This window comes from Lagenorhynchus albirostris, chromosome 16 (genome assembly GCF_949774975.1).
Source record: "Lagenorhynchus albirostris chromosome 16, mLagAlb1.1, whole genome shotgun sequence".
In the NCBI taxonomy this organism is placed as follows: domain Eukaryota; kingdom Metazoa; phylum Chordata; class Mammalia; order Artiodactyla; family Delphinidae; genus Lagenorhynchus; species Lagenorhynchus albirostris.
This window is the reverse complement of record NC_083110.1, coordinates 4,709,700-4,728,116: the sequence shown is the minus strand read 5'-3', so window position 1 is coordinate 4,728,116 and position 18,417 is coordinate 4,709,700. Positions and strand designations below refer to the sequence as shown.

The window sequence follows — 18,417 nt, the reverse complement described above, 5'->3', positions numbered from 1 at the left end:
CTTGGCTGGCATCCACTGGGGGTGCTGTGAGCCGGTTTTAATGGCCAAACAGAGCTTTCTTTCCTGAAGGTTGCATAAGGCTCCTGAAGACAGTTCTTAAGGAACCCCTGGGTCTCAACTTTGGGTACAGGGATAGAAACAGACATGGGATAGTCATTGTGATAATACATTCTAGATTTTTTTTAAATGCTGTCCTTCCAACTTATTTTTTTTAAAATTATTAAGCATACCCAGAGCTGTCCTCACAATGCACATTGTTCCGTGTTCCTGTTCTTAGACCTGCACTGATATTTGTAAAGTGTTTCACGGTTACTTGGAGGAACAGGGTCAGGAAAAATGATCACAAAAGCGTGAGCTTGCGTATCACCCCTTTCCTATAACGTTTTCTAGAATGCCAGTCATTTTAGTTTTTCTAAACGGAATCCCTTAAAACAGAGCGAGATGAAAGAGTGAGGGGATTTTTATGTATTTCTGGTGTGTGTCTCGGGTATCCTGTCTAGAATTTAAAGCCTGTTTATTAGATGAAAATGATGAGATGGGTGTAAATTTGCAGTTGAGGAGTTGCACTAGGAACTTAAAACTTGAAGTGGTGGTTCCCAATTTTATTCTAACTTTGGTCTCACATAGATCTGTAGCGTTTCTTGTGGCCCCTTTATGCCTTGTTGGGTGAGTCCGGTAATACTAATTACTCCTGTGGTTCCGTAGCCGAATTAAAACTGTTCTGGAAGCTGTAACTTTCAATTACCTGACCTTTATGTGTGTCGAGGGGTCACACACAAGCACATGGTATCTGGCGCTTAATATCTCCGGTAAGGATAAAGGCAGCACTGGGGTCCATCTCAGACTGAACACAGCGGGCGTTAAATCTAAGTACTTTCACGACGGATGGACTGGTTCTCGTGAGAAGTTGAACACATCTGAGATGCAGGCTTTATTGGGCATTTAGTTTTAGAATACAGTCGATCCCAGTGCTTTGTGCCTAAAACTGTTCCCGTCAGTGAAACCCACCTCCTGCCTCTGCTAAGTTATAGACCCTTCGAGGTGGCCGTGGAGCCTGACCACTACAGTTGTGTGATGGCTTCCAGGGCTTCCAGCGCCCCTACCCCATCACCCAGAGACACTTCCCCATCCTGCATCAGTTGTGAAGGTAGCTATTTGCTATGTGGAGCCCAACATCATACCGTGCAGAATGTAATGAGCTCGTTTAAGAAACCAGATATAGGGGCTTCCCTGGTGGCGCAGTGGTTGAGAGTCTGCCTGCCGATGCAGGGGACACGGGTTCATGCCCCGGTCCGGGAAGATCCCGCATGCTGCGGAGCGGCTGGGCCCGTGAGCCATGGCCGCTGAGCCTGCGCGTCTGGAGCCTGTGCTCCGCAAGGGGAGAGGCCACAACAGTGAGAGGCCCGCGTACCGCAGAAAAAAAAAAAAAGAAACCAGATATATATGCCATCAAGACAAGGCCATCAGGTTCCTAAATGCCAGCCCTGGATCTTGACTAATTTTGAAATGTTAATGAGTTTATCACTCTATTAAGAAGCTGTGGGTTCCATCCTGGCTTTGAGAAGGGGCTAATTTGCTCCATTTTGGAATTGAATTAACTTTCAGGCCAGCGGGGCCCTGTTTATTAAATTGCTTTTTCCAGTCCTAGCGTGTTTTCTCCCTCGGTAGCCTCTGTCAGTTTCTGAGCTTGTAACCTCCAGGGAAAGATAGGCATGCCCACCCTTTTAATATGTGTAGAGACCATGCAACACCATTGTTTTCTAATAATTAGACAGACTTAGCTGTATTAGCTCTGTTAAATGTGCGTATCGGAAAGGCGGCTCTCTATTTGGTATATCCTTTTGAGCTTCCACTTATTTTTTTTAAGTATTGACGTTGATATTTTCATTTTAAATGTACTCAGGTAAACTTGAAGCTTTTTAAGGAGTCTCCGTCTAGCCCTTTGGCCCACCTCTTGGCTCTCAAAAAATAAAGAAGGCTGCATATGTCTCGGGACTGCCTTAGCCATTACAGTCACGATCTTGCGTATTTCCCCAAGAGCGCTATATTCCTTTTCTGATCTCCCCTAAATAAACTAACCTTTGAGGCCATCTGTTCACTTCTGCCCTACCTCTGACCTGTTAAGCTTCATTTCCTTTCCTCCCAAATTTGAACTTCATTTACAGGCTAGCAGTATTTTCCTCGTTTCTTAATTTCTGGGTAACTGTTTCTGGCATTTAAAAAACGGATAACATAATCTTTGGGAAAACGTTTAGAACCCAAAAGAACGGCAGTGCCGGCCCACGCAGCCTCCTACCCAGCCCCAGTTCCACTTAACTTTGTCCTGGATCTTCTGCAAACCCCACAGTGCCCCCTGTCACCTTCCCCTCACCCAACACCCTCCTCAGGAATCTCCCCTGTGACCCGGCTCTGCTTTCTCAGGTGTTTTCAGTACCTTCCTTCGATGGCATCTCCCATGAAGTTCTTTTTTTCTTCCTGTGACAAGGGGAATAGTTACATTGGTATGTTCTGTGGCAGAGGTATTTAGATCTTTCCAGCTTCCCGATGAAGAAGAAACTGTTGGGTGATGATAGATGTCACAGTAGCTCCTTATTCTGGAGTTCTGCATCTGAACCCAGGTCAAAATAAAAGGAATCGGATTGAAATTGTAGCACAGTCGAGATCTTTTTGATACCCAGACAGTTCAACACTATAAATGGAGGATGTGTTATTTCACTTCTGAAGATGTTTGGAAATAAATAGCAAATGGAAAAAAAAATGACACAGCTGCCCCTGAAGGAAAACGCTGCGCTTAAATCTATGCAAATGCACTGGGAAGTGCATGTAGACAAGCAAGGCTCCCTTCCTTCTTTGCGTTTACATGTAAGTGGGGCTGTGAGGGTCCCTATCACATAACTAAGCCCTGCCACTGATAATATGGGAAAGCCCTTCCGTGCTCTGGTAGGTAATGAAACACAGAATCTTCCTATCTGTGACAGACATTTAGGCATTTCTTACTTTCTGCCAGACTTTTTAAACATGGGCTAAAAATAAAGACCTCCATTTGTGCAGCCGAGTCCCCTTCCAGGTGGGAAAATCAGCCTTGTAGGAGATCAGGTCAGACCTGCAGCAGAGCCCTCCCAGCCCTCACCCTGAAGGACAAGGAACCATGTGCATATGTAAAACCTGGGCTGTCTGGCCCCCCCCCCGCTGACCTCTGCCACCTCTGGCTTTAACAAATCAAAGGCCCCGTGGTTGACAGCCGGGAGAAGTTCTCCAATGATGGAGTGAGCCTGGGGAGGGACCAGCCCTTCTGACGCCTCCCCCAGATTTCCAGAGATCAATTAGTTGGGCTTAAGCCCAAAGTGAGGGCCATACTAATTTTAATATTGAACAATTACATTTCTGATCAGAGTGTGTGAAACTGAGGCATGCCAAGAAGTGGGAAACCCGTACCGAGTGCCAGGGTGGTGGCTTAGCCCACGGCATGCTGGGACGTGAGTGCACATTTGTAGCTTATAAACCAGACATGAGTTGAATCGAGCCATTGGTGTTCAGTGTGTGATAAAAAAGATACATATTTTTGAACAGTGGGAAAAGATTCTTTGAGGAATAGAGATGCTATCTTCCCCAACAATGCTATTTATTTACTTTCCAAGTGTAATTTACTTTTAATTATTTATAAAGCTGCTTGATACCTTAGTGAATGTACCACAGTGTGTTTGGTTCAGCTAACAATATCTCAGTAAAAAGAAACTGTTCTTTTCAAATCTTAGATATTAAATCTTTGCCACGAATCATGCTGAGACTGCTGGGATTTTTATGAGAATCATTTGGTTTTCATGGGGGTGAAATGAGACCTAGCAGGATATTATTGAAAGTTTTATATTTCCAAATATGTACATAGAGAGATCACGGGTAGGCCCTTCTTTCTTTCCTTGGTGAGAAAATGGCTTTCATATAAACTAGTCAAAATCGCAAATACTATGTGGAAGAATAATCATGAACACTTCTTTTTTTTCCTTAACTCAAAATCCTCAGATTCTGCCATGCTTTTCTTTCAGGCGTTTGCCACGTCGATCTTTTCTACTCCACTGAGCCCGTTTCTTGGGAGTGTCATTTTTATCACATCGTATGTCAGGCCAGTGAAATTCTGGGAGAAAAACTACAAGTAAGATCCTAAAATCGTTGCTGACTTGCTTTCCTAGGATTCATGTTCAGGATGCTCCTTGACCTTTTCTATGAAAAGTCCAGGCTTCATGCTTTGCCCTCCTGTGGGGCAGCCCTAGCAAACTCCCTCCACCCACCCAGTTATCCACTCAGCACGGGGGCTTCCAGGCTCTGGACCAAGCCTGACCGATGGCAAATTTGCAGTCAGGTACTAGTCTAGGTTTCACCAGTTGTGAAGGAAAGTGAGATATCACCACCCACTCTCAGCAGTTGCCCTCAGAGAGGTTGTCTCAGGAGCCGAGGTGAGATTTACCCCTGGGGGGCACGGCTCCCTTCTGTGGGCCTTTGAAATATACATGTCATGTACAAGTGTACCTGCGTCACAGCTCAACACAGGAGAGCATACCATTTTTTCTGAGCATCATTAAACTTGTAGAAGATGATTTCTGCACTCTGTCTTGACTGTTTAGACCAGTCAGTCATGAATTTCCTCAAGCAAACAGTGATGGAGCGAGGGCAGTGATGTTTTCAGGAGTGGTGGGGAGGGAGGAGTGATGGGTAACTGAGTAACTTTCAAGAGTTGTTAATGATTTGTCGGGGGAGTGCCTGAGAACAGCCAGAGGAGGAGGTGGGGCGGGCCAGCCTGTCTCCAGCTGGGGTCGTCTTCCGTTGCAGATCTCATCTGCCCTAATTTACTAGCCATACCTGGGCTATTGTATCCAAGCCCTAATCCATCTTCTGTAACGTGTCTACCTTTTCTGCCGCTCTGCCACTTTACAATGCGCCCTTCACGTCTCACAGAGGCCAACGTTAAGTTAGGAGATCTGTGTGGTTAGATGGTTTATGTGCACGGAAGATGCACGTCCTTCTGGGGCAGGTGGTAGGGCGTCGTGATGAAAACACAGCCTGGGCCGCCAGCCTGCCTGGGCTCACACCTCGCCTCCCCCCTCGATGCTGGTGACCTCAAGGCCTCTCTCCTCTTCTGTAAAATGGGGGCAAAGGAATAAGGCCTACTTCACAGCCTTGTGGGGAGAATACGAGTTAATAGACCTAAAGCACCTAGAACAAAGTAAGCATCATGCTGGCCTGCGCTGGCGGGATTCTTCTCTGACTGCCCTGCCTGGAAACCCTGTCCCCACCTGACCCATTCTAACAGGTATCCCATCCCCAGGACCTCACATTTACGGGTCCTGGGGAAATCCAACCAAACCGGAGCACCCCAAGGTAAGCCAGTGCTGGGAGACCACCAAGAGGTGGGGAAGGCCCCTTGTGTGTCCCACAGGCTTTTTGCTGTATGAGTGAAGCCGTCTTGAAATATGCACGTAAACAAGAGTCCTCTTTGGCATTTGTCTAAAGAGATGCGGTGCGTATTTACAGAGTCAGAAGGAAAAGAAAACCACCAGCGCTGGCTTGTCTTTATGCTTTTTAAGGAGAAAACAATTTGGGGGAACCTTTGTGGAGCTCTTAAAAATCGCACTTCTGGAAAGTGCAAACGCTTGTGAATAAGAAGTGTGGCAATCTCTGTGCTTTTAACTATGCAAGAAAGTGCAAGATATTTTAAACGTGCTCTGTAACACAAAAGATTTCTTTTTGTCTCCTATTCTCAGAGAAGTTAGGAACCAGTTTTTTTGGCGGGCGGGGTGGGGGGAGAAGTTGATAAGCAAATCGCATCCCCTTTGAGCTGGAGGGGGTGTGAAGCTTCCCCAGTACAAAGGGGGATGGAGAAATCTTTGTGAGACGCTTTTACTGAGGGGAGACATCCTAACGCCTGTGCAACGCAAGTTTGGGATTTTCTTATTTAGCCTCCTCCCTGCCAAGATTCAGCTACCTGCTCGGCACTGTACCCCGAGGTCTGAATTGTCGGTTTACGTGGGTTACTTATAAGTCTGGGCTACTGGAGTGTTTCCTTATTCAGTCTCACAAAGAATGGATGATGTTGTGATCCATTCTTTCCCCCAGTGTAGCACTCCGTCGCATGTCGGGGCTTTGGTTGGCTGTGCTAGGATGAGAAGGGGACAGCAGAGGCTGTGGCAACGCATAAGCACATCCTGCCTTTCCTAGGTCTCTCTGAAGGAGCCAAGGTGGGGAAAATGTTCAGTCCCACTGAGGGGTGGGGAGAGATGCTGATGCCGAACGCAGCCAGCTGAGAGTCTCTTGTCAACTTGTGTTTTAGCCTCAGAATACAGAGCCCTGTGATCATCTGCTTAAACGATCAGTGATGGGGCTTCCCTGGTGGCGCAGTGGTTGAGAGTCCGCCTGACAATGTAGGGGACACGGGTTCGTGCCCCGGTCCGGGAAGATCCCACATGCCGCGGAGCGGCTGGGCCCGTGAGCCATGGCCGCTGAGCCTGCGCGTCCGGAGCCTGTGCTCCGCAACGGGAGAGGCCACAGCAGTGAGAGGCCCGCGTACCGCAAAAAAAAAAAAAAAAAAAAAAAAAAATCAGTGATGGAATTCAGGACGGTAAGAGTGGTGGGTACCAGGAAAAGAAATGGCAGGAAATCTCATCTGGATCCCTGCAAGCCCTCTGGAAAGCCCATTCTCTGTATCTGAAACTGTTGGTTTTTATTTCAAACACTAATGACTTTTCCTGTTCTCATCTGTGAGTGTCTCTGTAGCTGCTCCTACCATTTCTTTTCAGTCCGATACAGAGAAGCAGTTGTTAGGGTAATTGATTAATGGTTTACTCGCCGTCCCACCACTGACTGAGAGGTATTCTCCCCTCTCAGGACAGTGACCACGATCTACCAGTGGGTACCATGGTCGCCAGCCCCACCCTGGGCGTGTGATGAGGGGGCACTTGCCATCCCCTCTCCTGGCCTCCTCTTCCTTTCCACCCGTGCTCCTTCACTTTCCAGTCCTTTGATTTTTCTTCCAAACCTCCTAAGCTGCCTTTGGTTTTTGCAAGTCTCCAGCGAGCCCTGTACCGTAACGGAACCATTTTCATACTCTATGGAACCGATAAGTAAATCACCAGCTACCTGGTGACTCTGGCCCATCTGTTTTCCCGAGCCTGGGCTGTCTTGAAATCTGCAGACTTTTTGTTCTCCAACGCCACTCCTCACTGGGGGCTGGTGACAAACGTATCCTCTGCCCACCTAACTAACCTGCTCCCTGATTGATTCCCCAGACACAGCACCAGGTCCCACTGTCTCAGAAGCCCGCGATGGGACACTGCCTGGGCGACAAGGAGACGTACCTCAGAGCCCAGCACTGAGGTAAATGCTCTGTATCTACCTTGTCCAATACGGGAGCCCTCCCAGCACTTGGAACAGGGCTAGTGTGGCTGAGGTTTTAATTCTATTGAATTTTAACTCACTTACATTCAAGTAGCCGCATGTGACTCGAGGCTATCATATAGGACAGCACAAATATAGAACCCCCTCACCTGAGTCCTAATCTCCCACAGTACTATTTCATACATCACGTATTGTGGAGCTTTCATTCCCAGCCCGCCCTCGGCTGTGCCCTTCTCACCGAGTGCCCTTCCCTCCCCCAATCCCTCCACTTCCACCCACCCACACACAGACTCACAAAGAGGGGTATCATATTCCACCTCCTGATGGATGAATGGAAGGTTCAGGAAGGACTTGTCGGATGAGAGGTACTGTAGTGGTCACCTTTGGAAGATAAATTTGCTCTGTGACCATCAGTAAATTGTACCAAAGATTGGTGTGGACTGACTCTACCTCCAAGCCTGGACTTGTTTTTATTCATCTTTGTGTCCCTACGGGGTCACGCACACAGAAAATGTTCTGTAACTATTTCTTAAATGAATTAAATCCAACAATACTATGTAAAAGGGAAAGGAAATCGTAATCTGGATTTCATTCACTACCATCAGGCTGTGCGCTATTAAACTGTTCTTAACTAAGAAGGTCTTTAAAATTGGTCTTGATGAGTCCTGCCTGCTGTCTCCATTTAATTTATAGGCAGCAATAGCAAATGCACTGTAATAATACTGCCTGGTGTTTATAAATCCCCTTATGTCAGTATTTTTTTTAACATTTTTATTGGAGTATAATTGCTTTACATGGTTGTGTTAGTTTCTGCTGTATAACAAACTGAATCAGCTATACGTATACCTCTATCCCCATATCCCCTCCCTCTTGCGTCTCCCTCCCACCCTCCCTATCCCACCCCTCTAGGTGGACACAAAGCACCGAGCTGATCTCCCTGTGCTATGCGGCTGCTTCCCACTAGCTATCTATTTTACACTTGGTAGTGTATGTATGTCCATGCTACTCTCTCAACTTCGTCCCGGTTTACCCTTCCTGTCCGCCGTGTCCTCAGGTCCATTCTCTCTGTCTGCGTCTTTATTCCTGTCCTGCCTCTAGGTGCTTCACAACCATTTTAGACTCCATATATATGTGTTAGCATACGGTATTTGTTTTTCTCTTTCTGACTTACTTCACTCTGTATGACAGACTCTAGGTCCATCCACCTCACTACAAATAGCTCACTTTTGTTTCTTTTTATGGCTGAGTAATACTCCATTGTATATATGTGCCACATCTTCTTTGTCCATTCATCTGTTGATGGACACTTAGGTTGCTTCCATGTCCTGGCTATTGTAAATAGTGCTGCAATGAACATTGTGGTACATGACTCTTTTTGAATTATGGTTTTCTCAGGGTATATGCCCAGTAGTGGGATTGCTGGGTCGTATGGTAGTTCTATATTTAGTTTTTAAAGGAACCTCCATACTGTTCTCCATAGTGACTATATCAATTTACATTCCCACCAACAGTGAAAGAGGGTTCCCTTTTCTACACACCCTCTCCAGCATTTGTTGTTTCTAGATTTTCTGATGATGCCCATTCTAACTGGTGTGAGGTGATACCTCATTGTAGTTTTGATTTGCATTTCTCTAATGATTAGTGATGTTGAGCATTCTTTCATGTGTTTGTTGGCAGTCTGTATATCTTCTTTGGAGAAATGTCTATTTAGGTCTTCTGCCCATTTTTGGATTGGGTTGTTTGTTTTTCTGATATTGAGCTGCATGAGCTGCTTGTATATTTTGGAGATTAATCCTTTGTCAGTTGCTTCGTTTGCAAATATTTTCTCCCATTCTGAGGGTTGTCTTTTTGTCCTGTTTATGGTTTCCTTTGCTGTGCAAAAGCTTTTAAGTTTCAATAGGTCCCATTTGTTTATTTTTGTTTTTATTTCCATTTCTCTAGGAGGTGGGTCAAAAAAGATCTTGCTGTGATTTATGTCATGGAGTGTTCTGCCTATCTCTTCCTCTAAGAGATTTATAGTGTCTAGCCTTACATTTAGGTCTTTAATCCATTTTGAGGTTATTTTTGTGTACGGTGTTAGGGAGTGTTCTAATTTCATTCTTTTACATGTAGCTGTCCAGGTTTCCCCAGCAGCACTATTGAAGAGGCTGTCTTTTCTCCACTGTATATTCTTGCTTCCTTTATCAGAGATAAGGTGACCATATGTGCATGGGTTTATCTCTGGGCTTTCTATCCTGTTCCATTGATCTATGTTTCTGTTTTTGTGCCAGTACCATACTGTCTTGATTACTGTAGCTTTGTAGTATAGTCTGAAGTCTGGGAGCCTGATTCCTCCAGCTCCGTTTCTCTTTCTCAATATTGTTTTGGCTGTTGGGGTCTTTTGTGTTTCCATACAAATTGTGAAATTTTTTGTTCTAGTTCTGTGAAAAATGCCATTGGTAGATTGATAGGGATTGCATTGAATCTGTAGATTGCTTTGGGTAGTATAGTCATTTTCACAATGTTGATTCTTCCAGTCCAAGAATATGGTATATCTCTCCATCTGTTTGTATCATCTTTAATTTCTTTCATCAGTGTCTTATAGTTTTCTGCATGCAGGTCTTTTGTCTCCTTAGGTAGGTTTATTCCTAGGTGTTTTATTCTTTTTGTTGCAATGGTAAATGGGAGTGTTTCCTTAATTTCTCTTTCAGATTTTTCATCATTAGTGTATAGGAATGCCAGAGATCTCTGTGCATTAATTTTGTATCCTGGTACTTTACCAAATTCATTGATTAGCTCTAGTAGTTTTCTGGTAGCATCTTTAGGATTCTGTATGTATAGTATCACATCATCTGCAAACAGTGACAGCTTTACTTCTTCTTTTCTGATTTGGATTCCTTTTATTTCTTTTTCTTCTCTGATTGCTGTGGCTAAAACTTCCAAAACTATGTTGAATAATAGTGGTGAGAGTGGGCAACCTTTTCTTTTTCTTGATCTTAGTGGAAATTTTTGTTTTTCACCATTGAGAACAATGTTTGCTGAGGGTTTGTCATATTTGGCCTTTATTATGTTGAGGTAAGTTAACTCTGTGCCTACATTCTGAGGATTTTTTATCATAAATTGGTGTTGAATTTTGTCGAAAGCTTTTTCTGCATCTATTGAGATGATCATATGGTCTTTCTCCTTCAATTTATTAGTATGGTGTATCACATTGATTGATTTGCATTTATTGAAGAATCCTAGCATCCCTCAGATAAACCCTGCTTAATCACGGTGTATGATTCTTTAATGTGCTGTTGGATTCTGTTTGCTAGTATTTTGTTGAGGATTTTTGCATCTGTGTTCATCAGTGATATTGGCCTGTAGTTTTCTTTTTTTGTGACATCCTTGTCTGGTTTTGGTATCAGGGTGATGGTGGCCTCATAGAATGAGTTTGGGAGTGTTCCTCCCTCTGCTATATTTTGGAAGCGATTGAGAAGGATAGGTGTTAGCTCTTCTTTAAATGTTTGATAGAATTCACCTGTGAAGCCATCTGGTCCTGGGCTTTTGTTTGTTGAAAGACTTTTAATAACAGTTTCAATTTCAGTGCTTGTGATTGGTCTGTTTCTATTTTCTATTTCTTCCTGGTTCAGTCTCAGAAGGTTGTGCTTTTCTAAGAATTTGTCCATTTCCTCCAGGTTTTCCATTTTATTGGCATATAGTTGCTTGTAGTAATGTCTCATGATCCTCTGTATTTCTGAAGTGTCAGTTATTACTTCTCCTTTTTCATTTCTAATTCTATTGATTTGAGTCTTCTCCCTTTTTTTCTTGATAAGTCTGGCTAATGGTTTATCAATTTTGTTTGTCTTCTCAAAGAACCAGCTTTTAGTTTTTTTGATCTTTGCTATCATTTCCTTCATTTCTTTTTCATTTATTTCTGATCTGATCTTTATGATTTCTTTCCTTCGCTAACTTTGGGGGTTTTTTGATCTTCTTTCTCTAATTGCTTTAGGTGTAAGGTTAGGTTGTTTATGTTAGATGTTTATTGTTACTTGAGGTAGGATTGTATTGCTATAAACTTCCGTCTTAGAACTGCTTTTGCTGCCTCCCATAGGTTTTGGGTTGCTGTGTTTTCATTGTCATTTGTCTCTAGGTATTTTTTGATTTCCTCTGATTTCTTCAGTGATCTCTTGGTTATTTAGTAGTGTATTGTTCAGCCTCCATGTGTTTGTATTTTTTAAAGATTTTTTCCTGTAATTGATATCTAGTCTCATAGCGCTGTGGTTGGAAAAGATACTTGATACAATTTCAATTTTCTTAAATTTACCAAGGCTTCATTTGTGATCCAAGATATGATCTATCCTGGAGAATGTTCCATGAGCAATTGAGAAGAAAGTGTAATCTGCTGTTTTTGGATTACAAATGGAATGTCATTCCATTTGTAATAGATGGAATGTCCTATAAATATCAGTTAAGTCCATCTTGTTTAATGTATCATTTAAAGCTTGTGTTTCCTTATTTATTTTCATTTTGGATGATCTTTCCATTGGTGAAAGTGGGGTGTTAAAGTCCCTTACTATGATTGTGTTACTGTTGATTTCCCCTTTTATGGCTGTTATCATTTGCCTTATGTATTGAGGTGCTCTTATGTTGGGTGCATAAATATTTGCAGTTGTTATATCTTCTTGGATTGATCCCTTGATCATTATGTAGTGTCCTTCTTTGTCTCTTATAATAGTCTTTACTTTAAAGTCTATTTTGTCTGGTATGAGAATAGCTACTCCAGCTTTCTTTTGATTTCCATTTGTGTGGAATATCTTTTTCCATCCCCTCACTTTCAGTCTGTATGTGTCTCTAGGTCTGAAGTGGGTCTTGTAGACAACATATATATGGGTCTTGTTTTTGTATCCATTCAGCCAGTCTCTGTCTTTTGGTTGGAGCATTTAATCCATTTACATTTAAGGTAGTTATCGATATGTATGTTTCTATTACTATTTTCTTAATTGTTTTGGGTTTGTTATTGTAAGTCTTTTCCATCTGTGTTTCCTGCCTGGAGAAGTTCCTTTAGCATTTGTTTTAAAGCTGGTTTGGTGGTGCTGAATTCTCTTAGCTTTTGTTTGTTTGTAAAGGTTTTAATTTCTCCATCGAATCTGAATGAGATCCTTGCTGGGTAGAGTAATCTTGGTTGTAGGTTTTTCCCTTTCATCACTTTACATATGTCCTGCCACACCCTTCTGACTTGCAGAGTTTCTGCTGAAAGATCAGCTGTTAACCTTATCGGGATTCCCTTGTATGTTAATTGTTGCTTTTCCCTTGTGCTGGTTTTAATATTTTTTCTTTGTATTTAATTTTTGATAGTTTGATTAATATGTGTCTTGGCATGTTTCTCTTTGGATTTATCCTGTATGGGAATCTCTGTGCTTCCTGGGCTTGATTGACTATTTCCTTTCCCATGTTAGGGAAGTTTTCAACTATAATCTCTTCAAATATTTTCTCAGTCCCTTTCTTTTTCTCTTCTTCTGGGACCCCTATAATTCAAATGTTGGTGAGTTTAATGTTGTCCCAGAGGTCTCTGAGATTGTCCTCAATTCTTTTCATTCTTTTTTCTTTATTTTGCTCTGCAGTAGTTATTTCCGCTATTTTATCTTCCAGGTCACTTATCCGTTCTTCTGCCTCATTATTCTGCTATTGATTGCTTCTAAAGAATTTTTAATTTCATTTATTGTGTTGTTCATCATTGTTTGTTTGCTCTTTAGTTCTTCTAGGTCCTTGTCAAACATTTCTTGTATTTTCTCCATTCTGTTTCCAAGATTTTGGATCATCTTTACTATCATTACTCTGAATTCTTTTTCAGGTAGACTGCCTATTTCCTCTTTTTTTAAACTATTAGTTTCTTTTTTTTTTTTAATTTTATTTATTTATTTAGTTTGGGCTGCATTGGGTCTTCGTTGCTGCGCACAGGCTTTCTCTAGTTGCAGCGAGTGGGGTCTACTCTTAGTTGCAGCGCGTGGGCTTCTCATTGCGGTGGCTTCTCTTGTTGTGGAGCACGGGCTCTAGGCACATGGGCTTCAGTAGTTGTGGCTTGTGGGCTCAGCAGTTGTGGCTCACGGGCTTCAGTAGTTGCAGTGCACAGGCTCTAAAGCACAGGCTCAGTAGTTGTGGCGCACGGGCTTAGTTGCTCCATGGCATGTGGGATCTTCCCAGACCAGGGCTCAAACCCGTGTCCCCTGCATTGGCAGGCAGATTCTTAACCACTGTGCCACCAGGGAAGCCCCACCTATTTTCTCTTCATTTGTTTGTTCCTGTGGGTTTTTACCTTGCTCCTTCATCTGCCGTGTGTTTCTCAGTCTTCTCATTTTGCTTAACTTACTGTGTTTGTGGTCTCCTTTTTGCAGGCTGCAGGTTCGTAGTTCCCATTGTTTTTGGTGTCTGTTCCCAGTGGCTAAGGTTGGTTCAATGGTTTGTGTAGGCCACCTGATGGAAGGGACTGGTGCTTGTGTTCTGGTGGATGAGGCTGGATCTTGTCTTTCTGGTGGGCAGGTCCACGTCTGGTTGTGTGTTTTGGGGTGTCTGTGACCTTATTATGATTTTAGGCAGCCTCTGTGCTAATGGGTGGGGTTGTATTCCTATCTTGCTAGTTGTTTGGCATAGGGTATCAAAGCACTGTAGCTTGCTGGTCGTTGAGTGGACCTGGGTCTTGGCATTGAGATGGAGATCTCTGGGAGAGGTTTTGCCGTTTGATATTACGTGGGGCCAGGATGTCTCTGGTGGACCAATGTCCTGAACTCGGCTCTCCCACCTCAGAGGCTCGGGCCTGATACCAGGCCAGAGCACGAAGACCCTGTCAGCCTCATGGCTCAGAGGAAAAGGGAGAAAAAAAAAAAAAAGAAAGGAAAAAAGTAAATAAAATAAAGTTATTAAAGTAAAAAATATTAAAAATTAAAAAATTTAAAAGTAATAAATAAAAACAGAAAGAGAGAGCAACCAAACCAAAAAACAAATCCACCAATGGTAACAAGTTCTAAAAACTATACTTAAAACCCCTAAAAAAACAAAAAACAGACAATCAGAACCCTAGGAATAATGGCAAAAGCAAAGCTATAGAGACAAAATCACACAAAGAAGCACACACATACACACTCACAAAAAGAGGAAAAGGAAAAAAATATACATATATGTTAAAAAAAAAGGAAGAGAGCAACCAAATCAGTTAACAGATCTACCAGTGGTAATAAGCTCTAAATACTAAACTAAGCTAAACATAAAACCAGAAACAAATTAGATGCAGAAAGCAAACCCCAAGTCTACAGTTGCTCCCAGAGTCCACCTCCTCAATTTAGGATGATTCGTTGTCTATTCATGTATTCCACAGTTGCAGGGTACATCAAGTTGATTGTGGAGCTTTAATCTGCTGCTCCTGAGGCTGCTGGGAGGGATTTCCCTTTCTCTTCTTTGTTCTCACAGCTCCCGGAGTTCAGCTTTGGATTTGGCCCCGCCTCTGCGTGTAGGTCGCAGGAGGGCGTCTGTTCTTCGCTCAGACAGGATGGGGTTAAAGGAGCAGCTGCTTCGGGGGCTCTGGCTCACTCAGGCCGGGGGAGGGAGGGGTACGGAGCGCGGGGTGAGCCTGGGCTGGCAGAGGCCAGCGTGACGTTGCAGCAGCCTGAGGCGTGCTGTGTGTTCTCCTGGGGAAGTTGTCCCTGGATCACGTGGGGAGTTTCTTGCCTTTTGGGAGGTCTGAGGTCTTCTGCCAGCGTTCAGCAGGTGTTCTGTAGGAGCTGTTCCACATGTAGATGTAGTTTTGATGTATTTGTGGGGAGGAAGGTGATCTTCACGTCTTACTCCTCCACCAGCTTGTGGTGCCTCCTTTAGAAAGGAGGCTTTAGAAACACATTTTGATATTGTGATTCATCATCCTTCTCTTTACATATAAACAATTGCTAAATAACCAAACTTTGTTATTAACGTGAAACAGATGTTTAGGCTGGAAAGTATATATTTGACTCATGGCCCTGGTTATCTTAGCCAATGTCTCACTCCTAAAGGAGTCAACTGTCTTCAGCCCTAAAGAAGGAAAAATCCCATTAACAATGATTTTGCTTTCATACATCAAAAGTCTTCTATAAAATGTTAAATACCATAGCTATGAGGAGACACACGTAACAGCTACCTGAAGGGCAAATAGAGCTTCCTGGTTGTTGCATTTCTATTATATCCTCTGGGTTGGTTTTAAAATGTTAAATTGTTCTGGACATTATCCTTGTCAACAAGTATACAGTAAGCATGTATGTGGGCCACCGTGCTGGGCTTTACGATAGGAATCATTCTGTGTGATTGGTCCGCAAAAAAATCGACTCTGCATTCCATGCCCTCGGTCTCAGCCTAGTCAGCAAGAAGATAATCAGTGTCACTTCATCCTCAGCTCTCCCTGAGGCAATGACGTTCCCTCAGAAAGCACCAGCTTTGCGGTCAGTCAGACCTTGAATAAAATCCCAGCCCGTATGCTTGGTTCGGTGTTTGACTTTAGGAAATTATTCAGCCTGTGAGCCTCAGTTGACTCATGTGTAAAATGGGATGACTGTCTCTTTGTGCCTCCCAGAAGTCATGAACGCCAGATTAACCCTGTGCCCATTTTGTTTTCCTTCCCTATATTTCTCTGTGCTATCGTTTCAACTTTTAATTCCGTTAAGTCTAGACATATTTTATGTATCCTTGCAACCTACCTGAAATCACTTCTGAAATGGCAGAACACAGTCAACCCATGAAAGAATACACGTGTAGACCACAGAGCGTCACATCCACAACCAGCGTGCTGTGAGATGTCCCATAAATACTGGTCTTCACCATCAGGTGCTGTGTTTATTCTGAGGCCTTAGCCAGTCCCAGAGCCCAGGTTCTGTTCTTTGAGCATCACAGCTGCCTTAGTGGAAAAAACAAGATCTTCGAAGTGCCACTCTTTTGTGGTTTATCAAACAACAAAAGGGATGATCAGAGTACTTCAGCCAGTCTCAGTGAGCTCTCATGGGTCTTACTGTGCTACTTCCCAGCCCCTTCCTGGTTTGTAATATAGAAGAGAGACTAGCATGGACCCTTGGAATTACAGAATCCCCTCTGGACCGTCCACAGAAGGGCGGCCTCCTCCTACTCGGGGTGGAGCAGGGCTTGTGTCTCACTGGGCAGCCCGTGTGATATTTGTCAGTCACAGCTGGGGCTCTAGTTGCTCTGAATCTGCTCCTTGTGGCATGACCCGGCTACCCCAGTCACCTGGATACACCTGCTGATCCTGGAGCAACCCGCATCCTTGGGCCTCCTGTACATTCCATCCTTTACCAGTTTGAAGGCAGCTCTCCTTCCCTTCTCAGGTCTCTGCTTCAGGCTTAACAGTCCCATCTGTGTTTTGTGTGAAATGGTCTAGACCTTGAGCATCTCAGCCGTCCTCATCCAGTTGTTTCCTGGGTTGACCCTGGCTGTGCCCTCCTTAGACTGCTCCAGGTGTCACCTACTCAGCTCATGGTAGGGGGACCTGTTACTTCCTCTGAGTCCTATGTTCTGCTCTCATTTATGCCTCTTAAAATTGCAGCCCTCGCAATTATTTTACTCAGGTATTGCCAAGTCTTCATCATCCCACTCTCATGTATGTGTGTTTTACTGAAAAGCCAAAATTTACATTTCCTCTATCAATTCTCAACTTCTTGGCTTTAACTCAACATTCCAGTCCTTAGAGGTCGATGTCACCGCTGTCCTTCATCATCTCTCCAGCCCCCTCACTTGTGCCGTGTGCACAAGGGCTTGCCTGTCACCATCTGGGTCTTCGTTCATGATTTGCTAATGATGATGAGCTGTACAGAGCCATGGATGCCTGACTTGGTTAAGACAGTCAGAAAAAGGAGTTCTCAACTTCACGCTTTATTTTCTACCTTTTTCAGAATGGGGAGGATTTTGCTGGATATTCTCTTCCCAGTGAGCTGTTTTAAGCATAGTTCGTAGATCTTTGTGCAAAGCATTGAGCATCTCAAAAGGCATTCTTTTTAAAGTATAAAGCAGGAAGCTTATACGGCTTATGTGTTAATAGTAAAATGCAGCACCGTAATTCAGATTTGCAGTTATGCTGGGAGGGATTTATATATTTCAACTCGCGATTAAGCTACCCCCCAATTTATCTGGATATGTTTTCAAAGCACCTGGACAAATTTACTGTGGAGAGAAAGTCATGAAGCTCCCTTATCAGATGTCTTAGGGCTGTTAGAGCTCTCGGATGCACACGTAGGAGTGTGTGGGGCCCTGGATATGTTACTATTAAATGTAATAAAGGCCGTAGGAACGGTTCAGCAGTAACAGGAGTGATCGTCGTCTTTTTGTATTTAGTGAACACCTGCTCACCTGCTCGGACATACTCATTCCCATCCTGACACCCACTTTGGAAGTAGAATTTCATTTTTCTCATTTCGCAGATCAGAAAAAGGAGACTCAGGGAAGTTCAGTAACTTGCCCAAAGTCACAGAATAAGGCAGTGGCCGATCCCAGATATTAACCAGGTCTGGCCTTATTTCAAGCCCTCTCCATTGTGTCCCGAAGCCTCTCAAAATATCTCCCACAGCAAAAAAACAAAAACAAAAACAAAAAAACCAAAAACCCATAAAACAAAAAAACCAGTGACTGTCAGTTAAAGCATTTGCTCTTGACTCGAGAGCCCGTCTGGAAGGGAAGGCGGCTGCAGCCCGGGGCCCAGGGTCCCTGTGTGCCTCACTCCAGAAAGGCCTTCTCTGGGTCCCTAGAGGAGATCTGTGCAGCCTCTCTCTGTGGGGGGCAGCGCCAGGTGTGGCAGAGGTGGCCATGCGCCCTGTCACCTCCTCAGAAGCAGACGTTGGTCCCAAACCTCTCCTCCACCCTCAGGCAGCTCCAAAGTGACCCAAGTCAAAACCAGCACGACTCTCCCAAGGCCACTCCCCAGTTCATCTGCTGAGCTGTCTCACTGATGACTAGACCACAGGAGCCTTGCAGCTCAGGGGCTTGGAGCCCCTCCGCAGGCTCGGCAGGAGGTGGTGAGGGGCCACCCGGCCGGGTGTGGACCGTCGC

General features: G+C 44.0%; 1 protein-coding gene across 1 annotated transcript in view; it reads left to right on the top strand.

The window, feature by feature from the left end:
* PCNX2 (pecanex 2) overlaps positions 1-18,417 on the top strand; it is a 275,141-nt gene that overhangs the window by 184,055 nt on the left and 72,669 nt on the right. Inside the window, exon 23 of the mRNA XM_060125912.1 lies at positions 4,021-4,150. Coding sequence (XP_059981895.1) covers positions 4,021-4,150 — 130 coding nt within the window. The remainder of the gene's footprint in view (positions 1-4,020; positions 4,151-18,417) is intronic.